Raw genomic sequence first — 14343 nt, 5'->3', positions numbered from 1 at the left:
TTATTAACAAAGCTCACTGCAAAGTTTGAACAAGCCCCCCCCCCCCCGCCACTCATATTCTTTACTTTTATTAATTTTTTACCCATTTTCCTCCCGTGTAGGAAAGCGATATTTATTGTCATGATTCGTATTTATTAACCTAATTTCTTGAGCTGTTGTGGAAGATTAAATCTAGAGATCACGTCTTTGTTCCACACCTCTGATATTATTCAAATGAAAGCATTATATGTGATTTTTTTTTTTTTTTTTTTTTTTTTTTGGTGTTAAATGCATCTCAAGTCAGTCAGGAACACGTGGTAGAAAACTGCTGGTCGAGCTGCTTCCAGTTGGATCTAGCTATAAAATCAAAATAATAACTCAACTCTCTACACTGATTTGTGTGGAATGCTGATTAAAGCGCCTGATCTCACTGGTGCCACCCGCAGAGCACTGATATCGCCATCACTGCTGTAGATGAAGGAGATATTCAGCAGCAGTGTGCTGTCAAAGAAAATCAATCAACCAGCCGATCCAGAGCAGCCACAAAAATGTTAACTCTGCACCTTTGACTTACAACCCACTGTGTATTCTTGTGCGGCGTGTGAATGCTTATTATACATGAGGAAGAACATTGTGTACACAGTCGGTTTCAGTATGCATGTGTCTGTGCTCCATTTGAAACCACTACTTAAAAAAACAAGCAATTCAAGATTATGTCTTACACTGGAGATGCATTTTCTTCATTTTTCTTTTTCTTCATTTATCTTCAATGTTGTACCGATACAGGCAGAAATGTGAGGGTTGTTAATTATACTATTATCCATGTACATTGTATCTCAGTTTCAACCTTATCACTGTTAAGTGGAATACATGCTGCTACATGTGACGAAAGGTCTTTCCACGTAGGCCTCCTGCCTGGAGAGAGTGAGACGGCTCCAGGCCGGAGACTGTTCATTTTGTTGAGGCCAGGCATCCTCCAAGTCATTAAGATAATGATTGTTGAGTTGTGCTGTATGTGAGCTTTATAGCCACCTGGTGAACAAGATCCACTTCATGTTTTGCTCTTGAGGAAAATAACTCCTTTCAAAATCATGAATGATTTGGCAATTATGCCTCAGTGAATGCTGTTTAATTTTGAAATGCCATTTATATGAACTAGCTTTGGTATTAAACAGGCCGTGCTGGTAGTGTTGTATGCAAAACATACCTTAAGGTTTTCAGACTGGTATTAATTAACATACTGACATCCCAGTATGTTAGTCAGCTTGCAGACAGCTGAAGCTGGTTTGAGTTAAGCGCACAGTACACACTTGCTACCCCCACCCAGGTGTTTTCATTTGTTTTGCTTAATTTACAATTTGGAAAACTACCACATGAAAAAAAAAAGAACGCTTTCATCGAAAAAAACAAAGGAAAAAGGTGCTCACTGTTGTGTGTGTCCTGCATAGTAGGAAATAACTATACACAATCACTATACAAACGGATGGCATGCTTTGAAAATTGGTTAGTAAAGCTATGGGAGGGTTGTTAAGTGTCGTCTAGGAAAAAATATGCCAAAAAAATGATTTGTTCACAAAATGTTGAAACATGACAAACGTTTAAAATGGTTGTGTGAGTCAGTTGCAGTGTTGAGAGCTCAAATTGTGCTTTTCTCCATGAGTATCTTATAAAGGGTGATTTAAAGCTTGTCTCATAGACCGCCACTGTGGCACTCTGTGGGCACTTCCAGCTTCAACCTCATCAGCGATGTCTAAGCAGTTGTTTGGCCTTGGAAACGCAGTTGAAAAATGCCTGTTGTGACGTTGCTTATTGAGGTGAACTGCAACATGTTACGTAGCAGTGGTGCTTGACCCGGCGCAGAATGGCTAATTCACATTTTATTGGCATGAATTCCCTTCGCTAATCTCTCATTTAAAAACACTTACAGCCTATATCACATCTAATCAACCACACTGGAATATTTGCCATGCTGTCATTTATTATGTTGTCAAATGTTTGATCTTGGTGGAGTGTGGAGATGTGTTGAAAATCCTGTCATGCCTGTCAGGTTCTGCCTCTGCTATGGATAGGTCCCAATTTCACAGTATATCGTCTGCTGAGAGCCCAGCACTTTGTTTACACCACTAAATGACAATACAAAGTCGTCACTGAAATACTCACCAAAATCAATTTCCATAGGTCTCTGTTCATCAAATGCCGTTATTTGTCTTTTAAGAAGGCTTGTTGTTTACCCGTGGCTGTGTAGAGTGCTTGCAAATGAAAAGGTTTTGTTGTTGTTTGGAAAGACTGTTTTTTGAACCACAGTAGTCTTAAAAAAAGAAGAAAAAAAAAGAAGAAAAAACATTTCTGCTGCATACAAAAAGATTTCATTAATCTTTCACTACAACAGAAACCAGTGTGTTGCTTTAAACTGCTTGGTTTACAGAAAGATTTACTGTCACACAATACTCTAATTCCTCCAGACTGAAAATGTATCACACTGCCAAATTCATATGATGTGTGAATTTTTGTCATAATTACTGTGTGAAGTCTTGAGTAATGGCTAAAAAGTGTTTTATGAGGTCGCACTGATCTTGACCTTTGACCCCCAAAATTTAATCAGTTCATCCTTGAGTCCAAATGAATGTTTGTGCCAAATTTGAAGAAGCTCCGTCAAGACGTTACTGAGATATCGTGTGCGTGAGAATGGGACGGTGTGGAGGCATGAAAAGTAAACCCTCACAGAAACATTATTTTTGTAGGTTTACATGCTCTACTTGAACAAGGCGGGGACACCTGTATCACTGTTGTCTGCTTCAAATTGAAATTTACATGAAGTAACAGTGGATGAGACTTCCTTTGGGTCTGTTATTAGCGCTGCAGTTATTTTGGGGTGTTTGTGTGGCCTGCGAGGGCTGTAGGCCAGACACAAGATGTCATCATTCTACTGGAGCTCCATATATTTATGAGTTGGCCAGCTCATGTTCTATTTATATCTAACCAGTGGAAGTCCCAGAGGACCCTCAGCTCCAGGCAGGGTCTGTGGGTGCCTGGCTGAAAGATGACTCTATGGAGGGATAGAGAGAGAAACACAGAGAGAGAGAGAGAGAGAGGATGGATGGATATGCCTCCTATGCAGGCAGTTTTAGCGTATGCTGGTAGGTACGCTGTTCAGGGCATCTATACCTAAACTAGAATACACACACACGGACAAGTGAAAGTGCACACACACGAAAATATGTGCTTACACTACATTCACACACGCATACGCCCTGCTGTTATCTGGAGACCTTGTAGCCACATTTTGTATAATAAAAACTTGAATCTAAAATGCTTTAAAAATAAGAAACAGTTATTATAACCACATAATATAACACAAAAGAAGGCACATTTTGGCTGAAGACTGGCTTTGTGTACACTGCTGTTGACTGGTCACAACAGTCACTGCTGTAATATCAGTTCAAAACAGTGTGAGCATACCAGGAGTGTTGCATTACAAAGCATCTTTCAGCTTTTGCACAAATCAGACACAACTTTCTGTCACGATCTGCCCCTTTGAATGACTTCATATGCACACTTTGCTTCTGTTTATTTTGTTATCACTTACCTCTTGTGTGTGTGGTTCTGTCCTTCCAGTCTTTGTGTTTTTTTTCCTCACCTACGTGATTGCCTGCTCCGCACCTATTAGTTTCACCTGTTCCCTATTATCCTTGACTCCCTTGTGTATTTAAGTCTTTGTCAGTGTGTTAAACTCCTTTTGTTTGTTTGTACCTTTAGTTGATGTCTCTGCCTTTTCTAGTGTTTCGGCTCCTACTTCTTTGGATCGCTGTGTTTTTGGCCTCAGTCAGTTGTAGACTGTAATTTATTTTAGTTCCTCAGATTTATGTTGTACTTTGTTTTTTGAGTGCCTGTGCTAGTCTCCTGGCTTTTTTTGGTTTTCTTTGGATCCCTTCCCTTTTGGACTCTGCCTGCTTGTAAATTTTGGACATTCTCAGTTGTTATTAAAATGACTACTCCTTGGCCCAATCCCAGTGCCCACCACTCGTGGCACAAGTCTGGAAGAGTACAGGGCTCTGGCCCTCATCTACCTGCCCACCTGGTTGCATTTGGGTCCTTGACCTTGTTTCCTTGCAAATGTAACACCTCTGTGATGTCACACTTTTTACAATATGGTGCATTGTGCAAGTTTTCCAAAGGTTGATTCAAACACCTCATAAAACTTTTCTATCAAGATCAGACTATTTTTCTTAGCTCTAACAAAATGTTTTGACCCAACAGCGCTGTGTTCTCTGCTGGATACTTTCACACTGCCTACTAATGTACATCAGCTGTTCTTTATTTATGGCAAAGTGAGGTGTGAAACTGCTCACTGCAGTGAGCTACACAGCCAACTCTCAGTAATTAGGCCGTTCTCCAGGGACTGTACTGCTTACCTGCCCACAGTAGCCTAATGGTGTCCATTAACACTACTGGCAGTGCCAGCTAGTCCTCCAGCATGGCACTGGCGCTAACATGGCACAGACCTGGCACTGGTGGGCAGAAAAAGACAGAGACACTGGAACTGAGCCAAAACCAGTCAACAAAGAGGAAATATTAAACTAAGATAGCGTGGGAAAGATGGGATTGGAAGATGAAAGGATCAGCATGAAGCTTTTCTGATGGACTGGATTGTCAATCAATAGAATAATCTGCTACATTTTCATTTAAATCAATGTCCATTTTCTATGGTTTATCTCAGACTGATATAACACAACAGGAGTTATTAAGTAGTTTACATTTCCTGTTCTAAAAAGCTCCAAGTTTATTGTTTACTTTATTTCTTTACTATGAAATATCTGGTGCTCACAACTGGATGTGGCTTTGATCAAAATGAATATTGGTCAAGCCGTAGTCACAAGTATTCAATCACGAGAACTTGTCTCACTTTCTCCTCTCGCTTTCTCTTGCTGCATGTATGTTTGTTTCTCTGTGCCCTCTCTCTTTGCTCTGGGAGTCTGAGTTCACCACTCCCCAGCTGTGTACAGCATATGGATTTTTACAGATGGCATTTATAATGTTACCTTGAAATCTTAGGAAAGCATATTTCTCTGTCCTTAAAACCTCATTTATAGTCCCGGTTTCAGGAAGCAAATGTGGCCATTATGTTTTTGAATACATTGTCTGACACACCAGGAGTCCACTCCATTAATGTGTCCTCCACATCTCATTGCTTTTATATCTTCTTACATACTGTAGTCAGAGGAGTTTTGATTGGTGAGGCAATAGGAGCAGGGTGAAAAAATAGTGTGTTTAAGTCGTAAAATAAGATATCAACATTTTAAAATTCCAGGTGTGTCAATTTACATCTAATGTATATACATATACAAACATAATATATGAACAGAGTCACCAGATTGACTGACTGCATATTTACAGACATGGATAGTAAAAGATTCGATCTTTCAGGTCTTTGTTTTGGTTTTTGTCATATTTTGTTTTGATTTACTCTGACTGGGAGATGTTTTCAGCAACAACAAACCACTGTAAAAAAAAAACTTATTTCATAAGCAGAGATGTCACAAGAACCGATACTTTCAAGTCAATGCCAAAATTCTGAAATGGAAATAATATGGCGGCATACAACAGGGAGAGCCTGGGGATTATATTTAGTATGGGCTTCAGCTCAGTTAAACATCTAATGGTACAGCTGTAAAAAAAAAAAAAAAAAAAAATTTAATTAAATTAAAAAGCCCAAAGTTTGACAGGAGCGGCGCTTTGTGAGGCAGGGGTAATGGCGGGCCCAGATGGTGATGGCAGACCGTCTCATTTGGGGCAAAAAAAAAAAAAAAAAAAAAAAAAAAAAGACTTCCTTCACGGTCCATGACGGCCATGAATGCCACTTCTCCATGGACTGCGACTTGTAAGAGGGAATAAAAAACACGCCAAGATATTTTGCATTTGACGCGGATGAGCAGTTACAAGTTATAGACAGCCAAAAGTCAGTATGCAAATGGTGCCACAGACATCCAGATTTGTACACACAATTCAGGGTGAGTGAGTTTCAGTCGGAAACTTTATTTTAACAAAGTCTTCAAAATGTTAATGTCCTGAAATGTTTCCATTTTTGTTTTGTTTGTGAATTACGACAGCTGACGTATGTTGGCAGCAGCGCTCCATACACAACTTCACAACAGCTAAGGTTATCTTATTTAGGCTAACGTACCTACAGCTCATAACATGAGCTGGGTGCTCACAATGTAAGCAGGCTACTGTCATTACTGTTAAGTCTGTCAAAATATACCCATGACTTTTTAAATCAACACTTTCAGACTAAAATTCTGTCACAGCGTCAGTTTGAACAATGCTTGCACACCGACTGTATGGAGGTGTGAGCTTGTGTGCGTGTGTTAGCACACCTAGCAGCAACTCCTGTTTTTCTGTTTTTTTGCTGTGCTATTTGGTTTTGAGAATCATAGAATTTTATTGGCATTGGTCCTGCCTACTAAATCTCTGGTATCCTGACATCACCTTACAGTAAGAATGTGGCAGCAGCAATTCATTATTATCTGAATTATGCTTTGTGAGTATTTGTAAGTGTACTAAATCATGAATTGATTATGTTTCCCCAATGCATGAGACATACAGCAGTTGTAGTTCAGTTTAAAAATGTTTTTCCATATATAAACATCACAACTTTGTAAGGGTTGGCTTTTGAAGGATAGTTTATATGTCATTAGGGTTAGGATTAGGGTGTTAAGTAAGTCACAGTATAAGGAAGAATTGTCTTATTTCGTCCCTATATAACAACCGCTCTGGCACTCCAAGCATCAGCTTGTATTTTTTTTTTTTACCTGTGTTGTTTTTGTTGACTCTGACAAGGCCGGGGTCTCATATCCTGGATGGTTTTCTTAACTCTTGGCTGTTGTCATACACCCTTTTGGCTTGATTCAAAACAGGTGTTATATTGTGTCTCTGTAGTTTGTCTTGTACCAGTTCTCTGGGTGACGAGGGGAAGTTGAGGAACATTTAGTTGTGTGTGAGAGACACATACACAGAAACACAATGAAAACCTCAGTGAGCAGATAAAAGACAGTCTCTGTCAACCAAGCTCCATCAGAGGCGTACTGGCTCATAACTGGGAAACAGAGAGATCTAAAAACAGCCTGTCTTCCTTTCTGCTTGCCTTGATCTTGTCAGAATACATTCACAGACATAGATATCAATTTTCTTTTGCTTTGACATTGTAATTTGCAAATGATAATATTACGGCAGTGAATCCACCTTCTTTGATGTACATTTGGTTGTATTAACTAACTATCCCAGAGCAATGATGTTAATGGAGATTTATTCAGGAAGGATTGTCACTGATAGAGATTTGTGTTGGTGTAATGAGCCCCTCAAGGACTACTTATAGAGCTTTAAGTGGACATTCATGACAGACTGACACTTAAAATTCAGTCATTATCCAAATAGAAAATACACTATGATTTATCAGAAAGCAGAGTTAGTATTAAACATGTGATTTTTGGCATATCATATAAGATCTAAGTCGGTGGCTGCTCAAGGACAAGTTTAAAGATGAAATTTTTGGCTACTGATGAGCAGATTCTACAATGATGACTCCCAGTATGAGAAAGAAGTGGCTGGCTTTAAACAAGTCTCTTGAGTCTAGTGTTGTTTTGCTGCCAGTTATCACTCTCTCCCTGAATATCAATTGTTTTCTTATACCTACTTCATGATGCAGTGCATCTTCATGTAAGTAGGACATAACTGTATTGTTACACATACTGTACATTTGGCACATTTGACAAGGTGACTGGATGGGCTCTATTTAATATTTATGGAGTTTGAACATGCAACTGTGTCTACTGTCTATTCCCTAATCTTGTCACAAGTGTAGGTAAAAACATTTCTTAATTCAGGGGTGTTATTCTGGCTACATACTGAAAGTAAATTCAGGAAGCCATGTCTGCTCCTTTTCACTGTAAATCACTTGTCGCTGGGAGAGACACTTTCCTCCTCAATTATTAAATCTGCTGTCCTTGAGAGCAAGACAAAATCTTGTCAAGGATGGCAATATTTTCCAGGATAAAATTGCATTGTTTTTTTTTTTTAACACCACCGGGAAAGTTAGAGTCAACTGACAATTATACAGTCATTACTGTAGCAACATTAATATCACTGTCTTGATTAGTATTTGGGAGAACGAACCACATATTTGCATGTCAGTGAAAGGGTTAAAGACAGAATGATCCCTGATTTATAGCTCGTGAACAGTCTCAGTCATAGGCTGAAGAGGAGCATATTGTTGTGAGTGAGATTGAAGTAAAGCTGTGGGTGGGAGCGAGGGATGGCAGGTAAGGGAATGGACTGCTGACAGCAATCTGACTGCAATCCATCAGTCCCTAAATTGTGTTGCAAGGAGCAAAAATGTTGCTCTCACTGTATACCCCGCAACACACACATAAATATTCATCCGAGAAACTCATTTCTGTTAATATAAAAAATGTCTAAATGAACACATTTATGACTGATATTTCAATTTCCAGGGTGAAAATAGGACTTTTTGTGTGTTGACAGATTGCTAATGGTCATATTTCCCTCTCTCCTCCTTTTCCCATTTCAGTTGTACTGCTGGATACGACATCTGTGCTAGGAGAGCTTGGATGGAAGACATATCCTATAAACGGGGTAAGAAGGGCACCTCTTCTCCTGATTATATTTCACTTGGTCCTAGTGTCCAGTGTTCAAAATGCCTGGTAATTGCAGCATCAAAAAGATCAATCAGACTGATGTTAACAGGTCAGAATCAGTCGCAGTGATCTGTTTCATATTCACATCCTTGTTTTGCTTCAGACCTCTCTGTCCACATGGGAAATACTGTAACTTGTGGACAGATAATGAGACATGGTCTCAGTGAAAGCTCCCCATGTGTTTTTCAATGTCCCTCTATCAATTCCTGTCCGATTGGAGTCACTTAAGAGCCACAGAAATGTTAGCCAAAGGAAAGCATATAGATCGACAGTCAGTCCCGGCCATACCTACAAAACTAATTGCAATGTTTAATAACAATATTTTGACTGTTTTCTCTGCATATTAATTATACAACCATCATAATTCCGAAACACCCGTCAGTGCTGAAGATACTCTGTTTGCCTTTCAGTTCCTAGAGAAACGATGACTACGTGAACTGTACCATATTCTGTATTTTTGTCAGTCACCCAAAGGGGGTATTTTCATTTTGTTCTTGTAGTTAGTGCCTCCAGTCCTGCTGAAAATCTGAGATTTTCAGCCAACAGCCAAACTGAAGGTATATTGGCATCATAAAATATAGATGTGCTGACAACAAATAACATCCTCAGATGAAGACCTTCATGTTTTGATCTCTGTGCTGTCAGAATACCTGAGGGACTGACTGAAAACAGCTTCTTGTTGTATGCAATAAGCAACACAGGCGGAAGTGGATGACTCTCACCTCTTTGTTCACATGTGCTGTGATGGTCTTGTCTCCATACCCATTAACTACGGCACAAACCAATTCAAGATGGAGACTTTTTATAGGAAACAGGCAGTCTCTTCTTCTGAGCCTGTGTCACTCTGACTGCATTCGGTCCTTGTTTGACCGTGTTTAATCCCCATTTTCCCAGGATATAAACGTTACCCATCAGTGGTTTCTTGTCAGGAAAATGCCTGGGGTGTTTAAAGTTCTTTTATGTAGCACCTTTCAAAATGTCAAGTATAAAGTGCTTTACTTAATGAGGTAACTGCTTGTATTTGAAGTTTTCATCTGTGTCATACCCTATCATTTGTGATCGCACATGACAGTATTTCTTTTTTGTCTTGACACCAGAGATTTATAAATAAGTAAATAACCCTTGGTATCCAGTTGACATATTTTGTATTTTGTTTCCAAAGTCTTTAATGTCTGTGGACAGTAGAGAAAAACCCTACTCAGATTTTTTCAATATCTAATTTGAAGTGATCTAGTCAATTGCCCACCGTTCATCAATGGTTGCATATAATGCCATTCAACTTCAGGTTAATAAAACAAGGTTGATAAATGACTCAAAATCATTGACTCTAACAACATCATCTGTAGTGCCAAAACTCCAAACATACTGTATATACTCAGAAACATGAAAAAAGAATAGGCATGAGAAAATCAACCTTTTTACCTTATCAACATAGTTTTTATATCCTTTGAAGCTCTTTATTAAAATAACACAATGAATAGCTGAACATGACCGAACCTGATTAAATACTTAGACTGGCAGTTGTCAACAACACAGAGCAAGGGTATAGATAGCGTATTAGCTAGCTGAAAACAAAACTTTTTAATTAGGGGTTGATCTTGCAGTATGACATCATAATCTAATCAAAATGTTATCATGAGAAAATGATATATCAGTGAAAATAAAATGAACTGTGATGATTGTAGTTTTAGGTGACAGTAAGTGGACTGAGGTTGTGTTTAAGTGAGCTGTGGCTCTAAACTTTATTTCTTCTTTTTGTAACTGCGGTGTTTCTGCACCCTCCTCTATCTATACTCTCTGTGGGTTTTGACTTTAAATGATCCTCAGCTGGAGGATCCCTGAGGTCCTCCCCCCCTTCTCTGTCTCTCTATCTCTCTTCACGGCCCTCTGTGGCCCATATCAGGGTTATGGAGGTGATTACATCATGTAGGTCGTGGTGACAGCCGCCCACAGCGTTGAGGAAGAGGAGAGAGGGAGGCTGCTGCCCCCATGATTAAGCTGTCAGGCCTCTCCCCTCCTCACTCATCTACTATCCTCCGATTTACCATTAATATTTAAGGCATCAGGGTGAGAGGGCCTGAGGGAAGGTGTGGAGATCTGGGGAGGTAAAATTGTTTAAATCCCCCTCACTACCTGGGAGCCAGCAAGAGGAAGTCAATCCCCACCATATTAGACACAGCCTGGTATCAGGCCGATACAGCAGCACACCATGTAGCTGCCTATCAGAGCTGCACACTGGTTCTAGTTCTGGATATAAACTTCTGTCTGTCAGTCCTGCCCAGTGCACACCTTCAAATAATTTCATATGCAGTAACTACTCCAACATGATTACCTGATGATGAGTTTGGCAGGAATTTAGCTGGTTGTATGATTTGAAATTGAAGTTGAAGTGGAAATTGAGGTGTGTATATTTGTGGATGATTTTTTCTCAAAAGCCAGTAAACAACTCTTGTAACAAGAGGAAGGTGAGCTGTTGTGTAGAAGAGGAAGGTTAACCACAAGCACACTCTTGTGGTCTGCCAACGCTGTGGTAGGACAGTGGATATCCACGGGACCTGTACTGTAAGTCACACTGAACCAAAATATATGTACATTATGTCTTTGCACGTGCTGACAGTCTGTTGTGAGCACCGGGACATTTCCTGTGGTCTAAAAGTTATTTTGGCCTGAACAGTCAGTGATGATTTAGCAAGCAGGAACAAGTTGACGGACCTCTCTGGATCCATGCGTTACGCGCAAACCTCACTTTTGCCACGGTGTCATAATGATGTCATCACGTTTCTTGGCAACGCACATTACAACCATCTACCTGTTTCTACACCGCTAACATTTTAGACAAGTCACTCAATGAAATGGTCAGAAGAAAAAAAGGTGGAGCAGAGATGAAGGCCTTTGCCATATATGCTGCAAAATAAGCAACACGTTTGCCAGTAATGGACCAGTCAGTCAAAAACATTAGCTAAAGCACATGCACACACGACACACCCAGCATGGGTAGTTAAGTAGCTAATAAACATGTGACACATGAGTCCATAGGCTACACAGTTTGCTCATCTTACATCTTTGTGGAGGAATTACATCATAGCATGCTAATGTATAACTAGTCTGGTACCTGTTACATCTACAAATAGCCTACAAAATTAGCTGTCTGGTGGTTTGTGTGATGGAGTCAAATTCCCAGCGTGAAATATATTGTTTCAGTCCTCCCCTGTGTCTTTGTGCACAGATTTGGCGGAGTTATGAGTCAGATGATAGTTAGATTACAATCACTACCCTCCCATTATTTTTAGAACACTGGCACGCACCTGTCTCTTTCACCTGTCTCAGTATCTTTGCTTCAGGTCTCTCACTCCATTCCTGTTCAACTCTCCAATGCCCCCCTTGGGAGGCTCCTTTGTTTTCACACACACACACACACACACACACACACAAAACCTGTTATTGCATTCTGCAGCAGTAACTCAAACTTGTGAGGTATAGTTGTTTTCCTACAACAACCAGATTTGAAGCATAATATAATATTTCTTTAGAGCAGGTTAAAACATAAAAGTTTACAGCAGTCCTATTTTTTACAACACTGCCTCACTACGCAAATTTGTCCTTTTTATCAATACATATAAACTCATTCTACGTCTTCTCTTTTCTTTGCCTTCTTGTGCTCATCTTTGCATTCGAGAGAAATTATAGTAAAAGTTGTAGATAAGATTTTACTGTCAGTCTGGGTTGAATAATAGGTCGTTAGCAATGCTGGACTGTAAATTCCTTGCAGTGGGCACATTATGTGTGATTATCACAGTAGCCTGGGAATACTTTTAATTACAGGGAAAGACTGAGACACTTCAATCAATTAATGAATTGGACTTGGTCTCCTCCATCCCTAGAATGCATTTCCCTGTAGGTCCACATCCAAGGCATCCCCAGCTCAGTGGAAAGCTGTAAACAGATGTTTACACACTTTAAACATGCTCATATGTCTTGGTCATGCCCAGGCTTCAGTGCAAGGTGCCCTTTGATTATTTTATACCTGCTCTGCTTGGAAAGTAAATAGACCTGTTTCAATCAGCCCGCAAGGGAACCCATGCAAGACAGACTGTTGTTATGTTTGTTAATGACTTTACTGAATGTGGGAAGAGTTAGGAAACACATTCGCCCTCTAAGGTTTCACTCATTAGATTTCTACATATTGAACAAGAATTGATCTGTACCATGTCTTTCAAGGTCTTTGTCCCTGCGAACTTTTTTTTTCTGTCGCAGAGGATAATTGTGTGTGTTTGAGAATGCCAAAAGGGGCGCAGATACTTTCAACGAAAAGATGTTGGGTGTTGTTTTTCATGAGGGAAAGATTTGTGTCTCCATTCTCAGTCTTTCCATCCATGTCCTGAAATGCTGAATAGTGATGAAGAACAGGGTGTCAGAGGGGTGAATGAGAGAGAGAGGAGACGGGAAAGGGGGTTGATTTGGCGTCTGCATGCAGCCACAATAAGGTCCGCTCAGAATGGGCAGATACACTGCTGAAATATGCATGAGTCATTTCCCACTGGTGGGTGGGTGGGGGGGGGGGTGTTGGAGCAAAGAGAGAGACGCGCATATTTATTAAATTACATGAAACAGCTTTAAGGGATTAAGAATGCCTAATGTTGCCTTTTGCTTTCGCTCATTGACATTATAATGGCAACTGAGCATAGGAAGATCTGACAACAAAGAATGATAGTTTTCAATCATAAAGGTGAGGGAATAATCCTATTTTTATCTATTGTCAGAGATCCCAAGCAACCAATAAGTCACATCTACCGGGGGCGTATAAACACAGCGTTACGTAAGCACAGCGCTGGCACATTGGTTTACCGCTGCCGGAACACTGCTCAGTCAAATATGAGGCTGCGCAACCTCGATACCTCACAAGTGTTCAGCTCAGAGTAAGACATTTGTCTCAGAGTGTGTGTAGACAGGTGCGTTTGTGAAGAACGCACCAAATGTGTATTAACCTGCTGCTGCAAATGGTCCTGTTTTTTTTTCCTGCAGTGCACCACTGTTTTTGACCTTTTTTCAGCAGAAATCGACAAATTGGCTCGGTGACAGGCTGGGGAGAGTCGCAACGTATTCAGAAACAGACTAACACATTGTTTTTGTGGGATTTGTTGACAGTAGGAAAAATACAGAATAATGCCAGATTTATCAATTAGGGTTCGGAGTTATAGATCCTGATTGATGCCTTCAATAATAGCTTCAATACAAAAGTATCTGTATCAGCCTTGAAAGACCCTGCCCTTACCCATCCAGCTTTTGGTGCCAAATTGTTTGTATAGCTTTTCCCTCCATCATGCAGCGTCCCACTGGGCTATTGTGTGATACTACACCACGATTATATCCAGCTTTTGTCATCATTCCCCCAATACAACAAGAGTAAGCTCCCGCAGCCTTTAATCGACATAAAGTCCTCAAAACAAATCGTTCTGTCAGTTTTGATAAAAGTTTTCAGAAGATTGGTGTCAGATTTAGCCTTTTTTGTTGGGGGGGGGGTTGTCAAGGACAGACAGAATTGAAATGAGAAAGAAAAAAGACAAAAAGAAGACGACATATAGAAAAAGATAGGTGGACGTGTCAGTGAGTGATTGGAAGAGAGAAGAGGAATAAAATTACTAACACACATTTA

General features: G+C 40.0%; 1 protein-coding gene across 2 annotated transcripts in view; it reads left to right on the top strand.

Moving 5' to 3' along the window:
• LOC139635376 (ephrin type-A receptor 6-like) overlaps positions 1-14343 on the top strand; it is a 321867-nt gene that overhangs the window by 168206 nt on the left and 139318 nt on the right. For both annotated transcript variants that reach the window (XM_071502771.1, XM_071502683.1), the window contains exon 2: positions 8564-8628. In XM_071502771.1, coding sequence (XP_071358872.1) covers positions 8564-8628 — 65 coding nt within the window. The remainder of the gene's footprint in view (positions 1-8563; positions 8629-14343) is intronic.

This window comes from Trachinotus anak, unplaced genomic scaffold (genome assembly GCF_046630095.1).
Source record: "Trachinotus anak isolate AG129_WGS33_773 ecotype Australia unplaced genomic scaffold, CSIRO_AGI_Tana_v1 ptg000001l, whole genome shotgun sequence".
NCBI classification, from domain to species: domain Eukaryota; kingdom Metazoa; phylum Chordata; class Actinopteri; order Carangiformes; family Carangidae; genus Trachinotus; species Trachinotus anak.
Note: the sequence above shows the minus strand (reverse complement) of the source record. Positions and strands in the feature narration are given on the sequence as shown.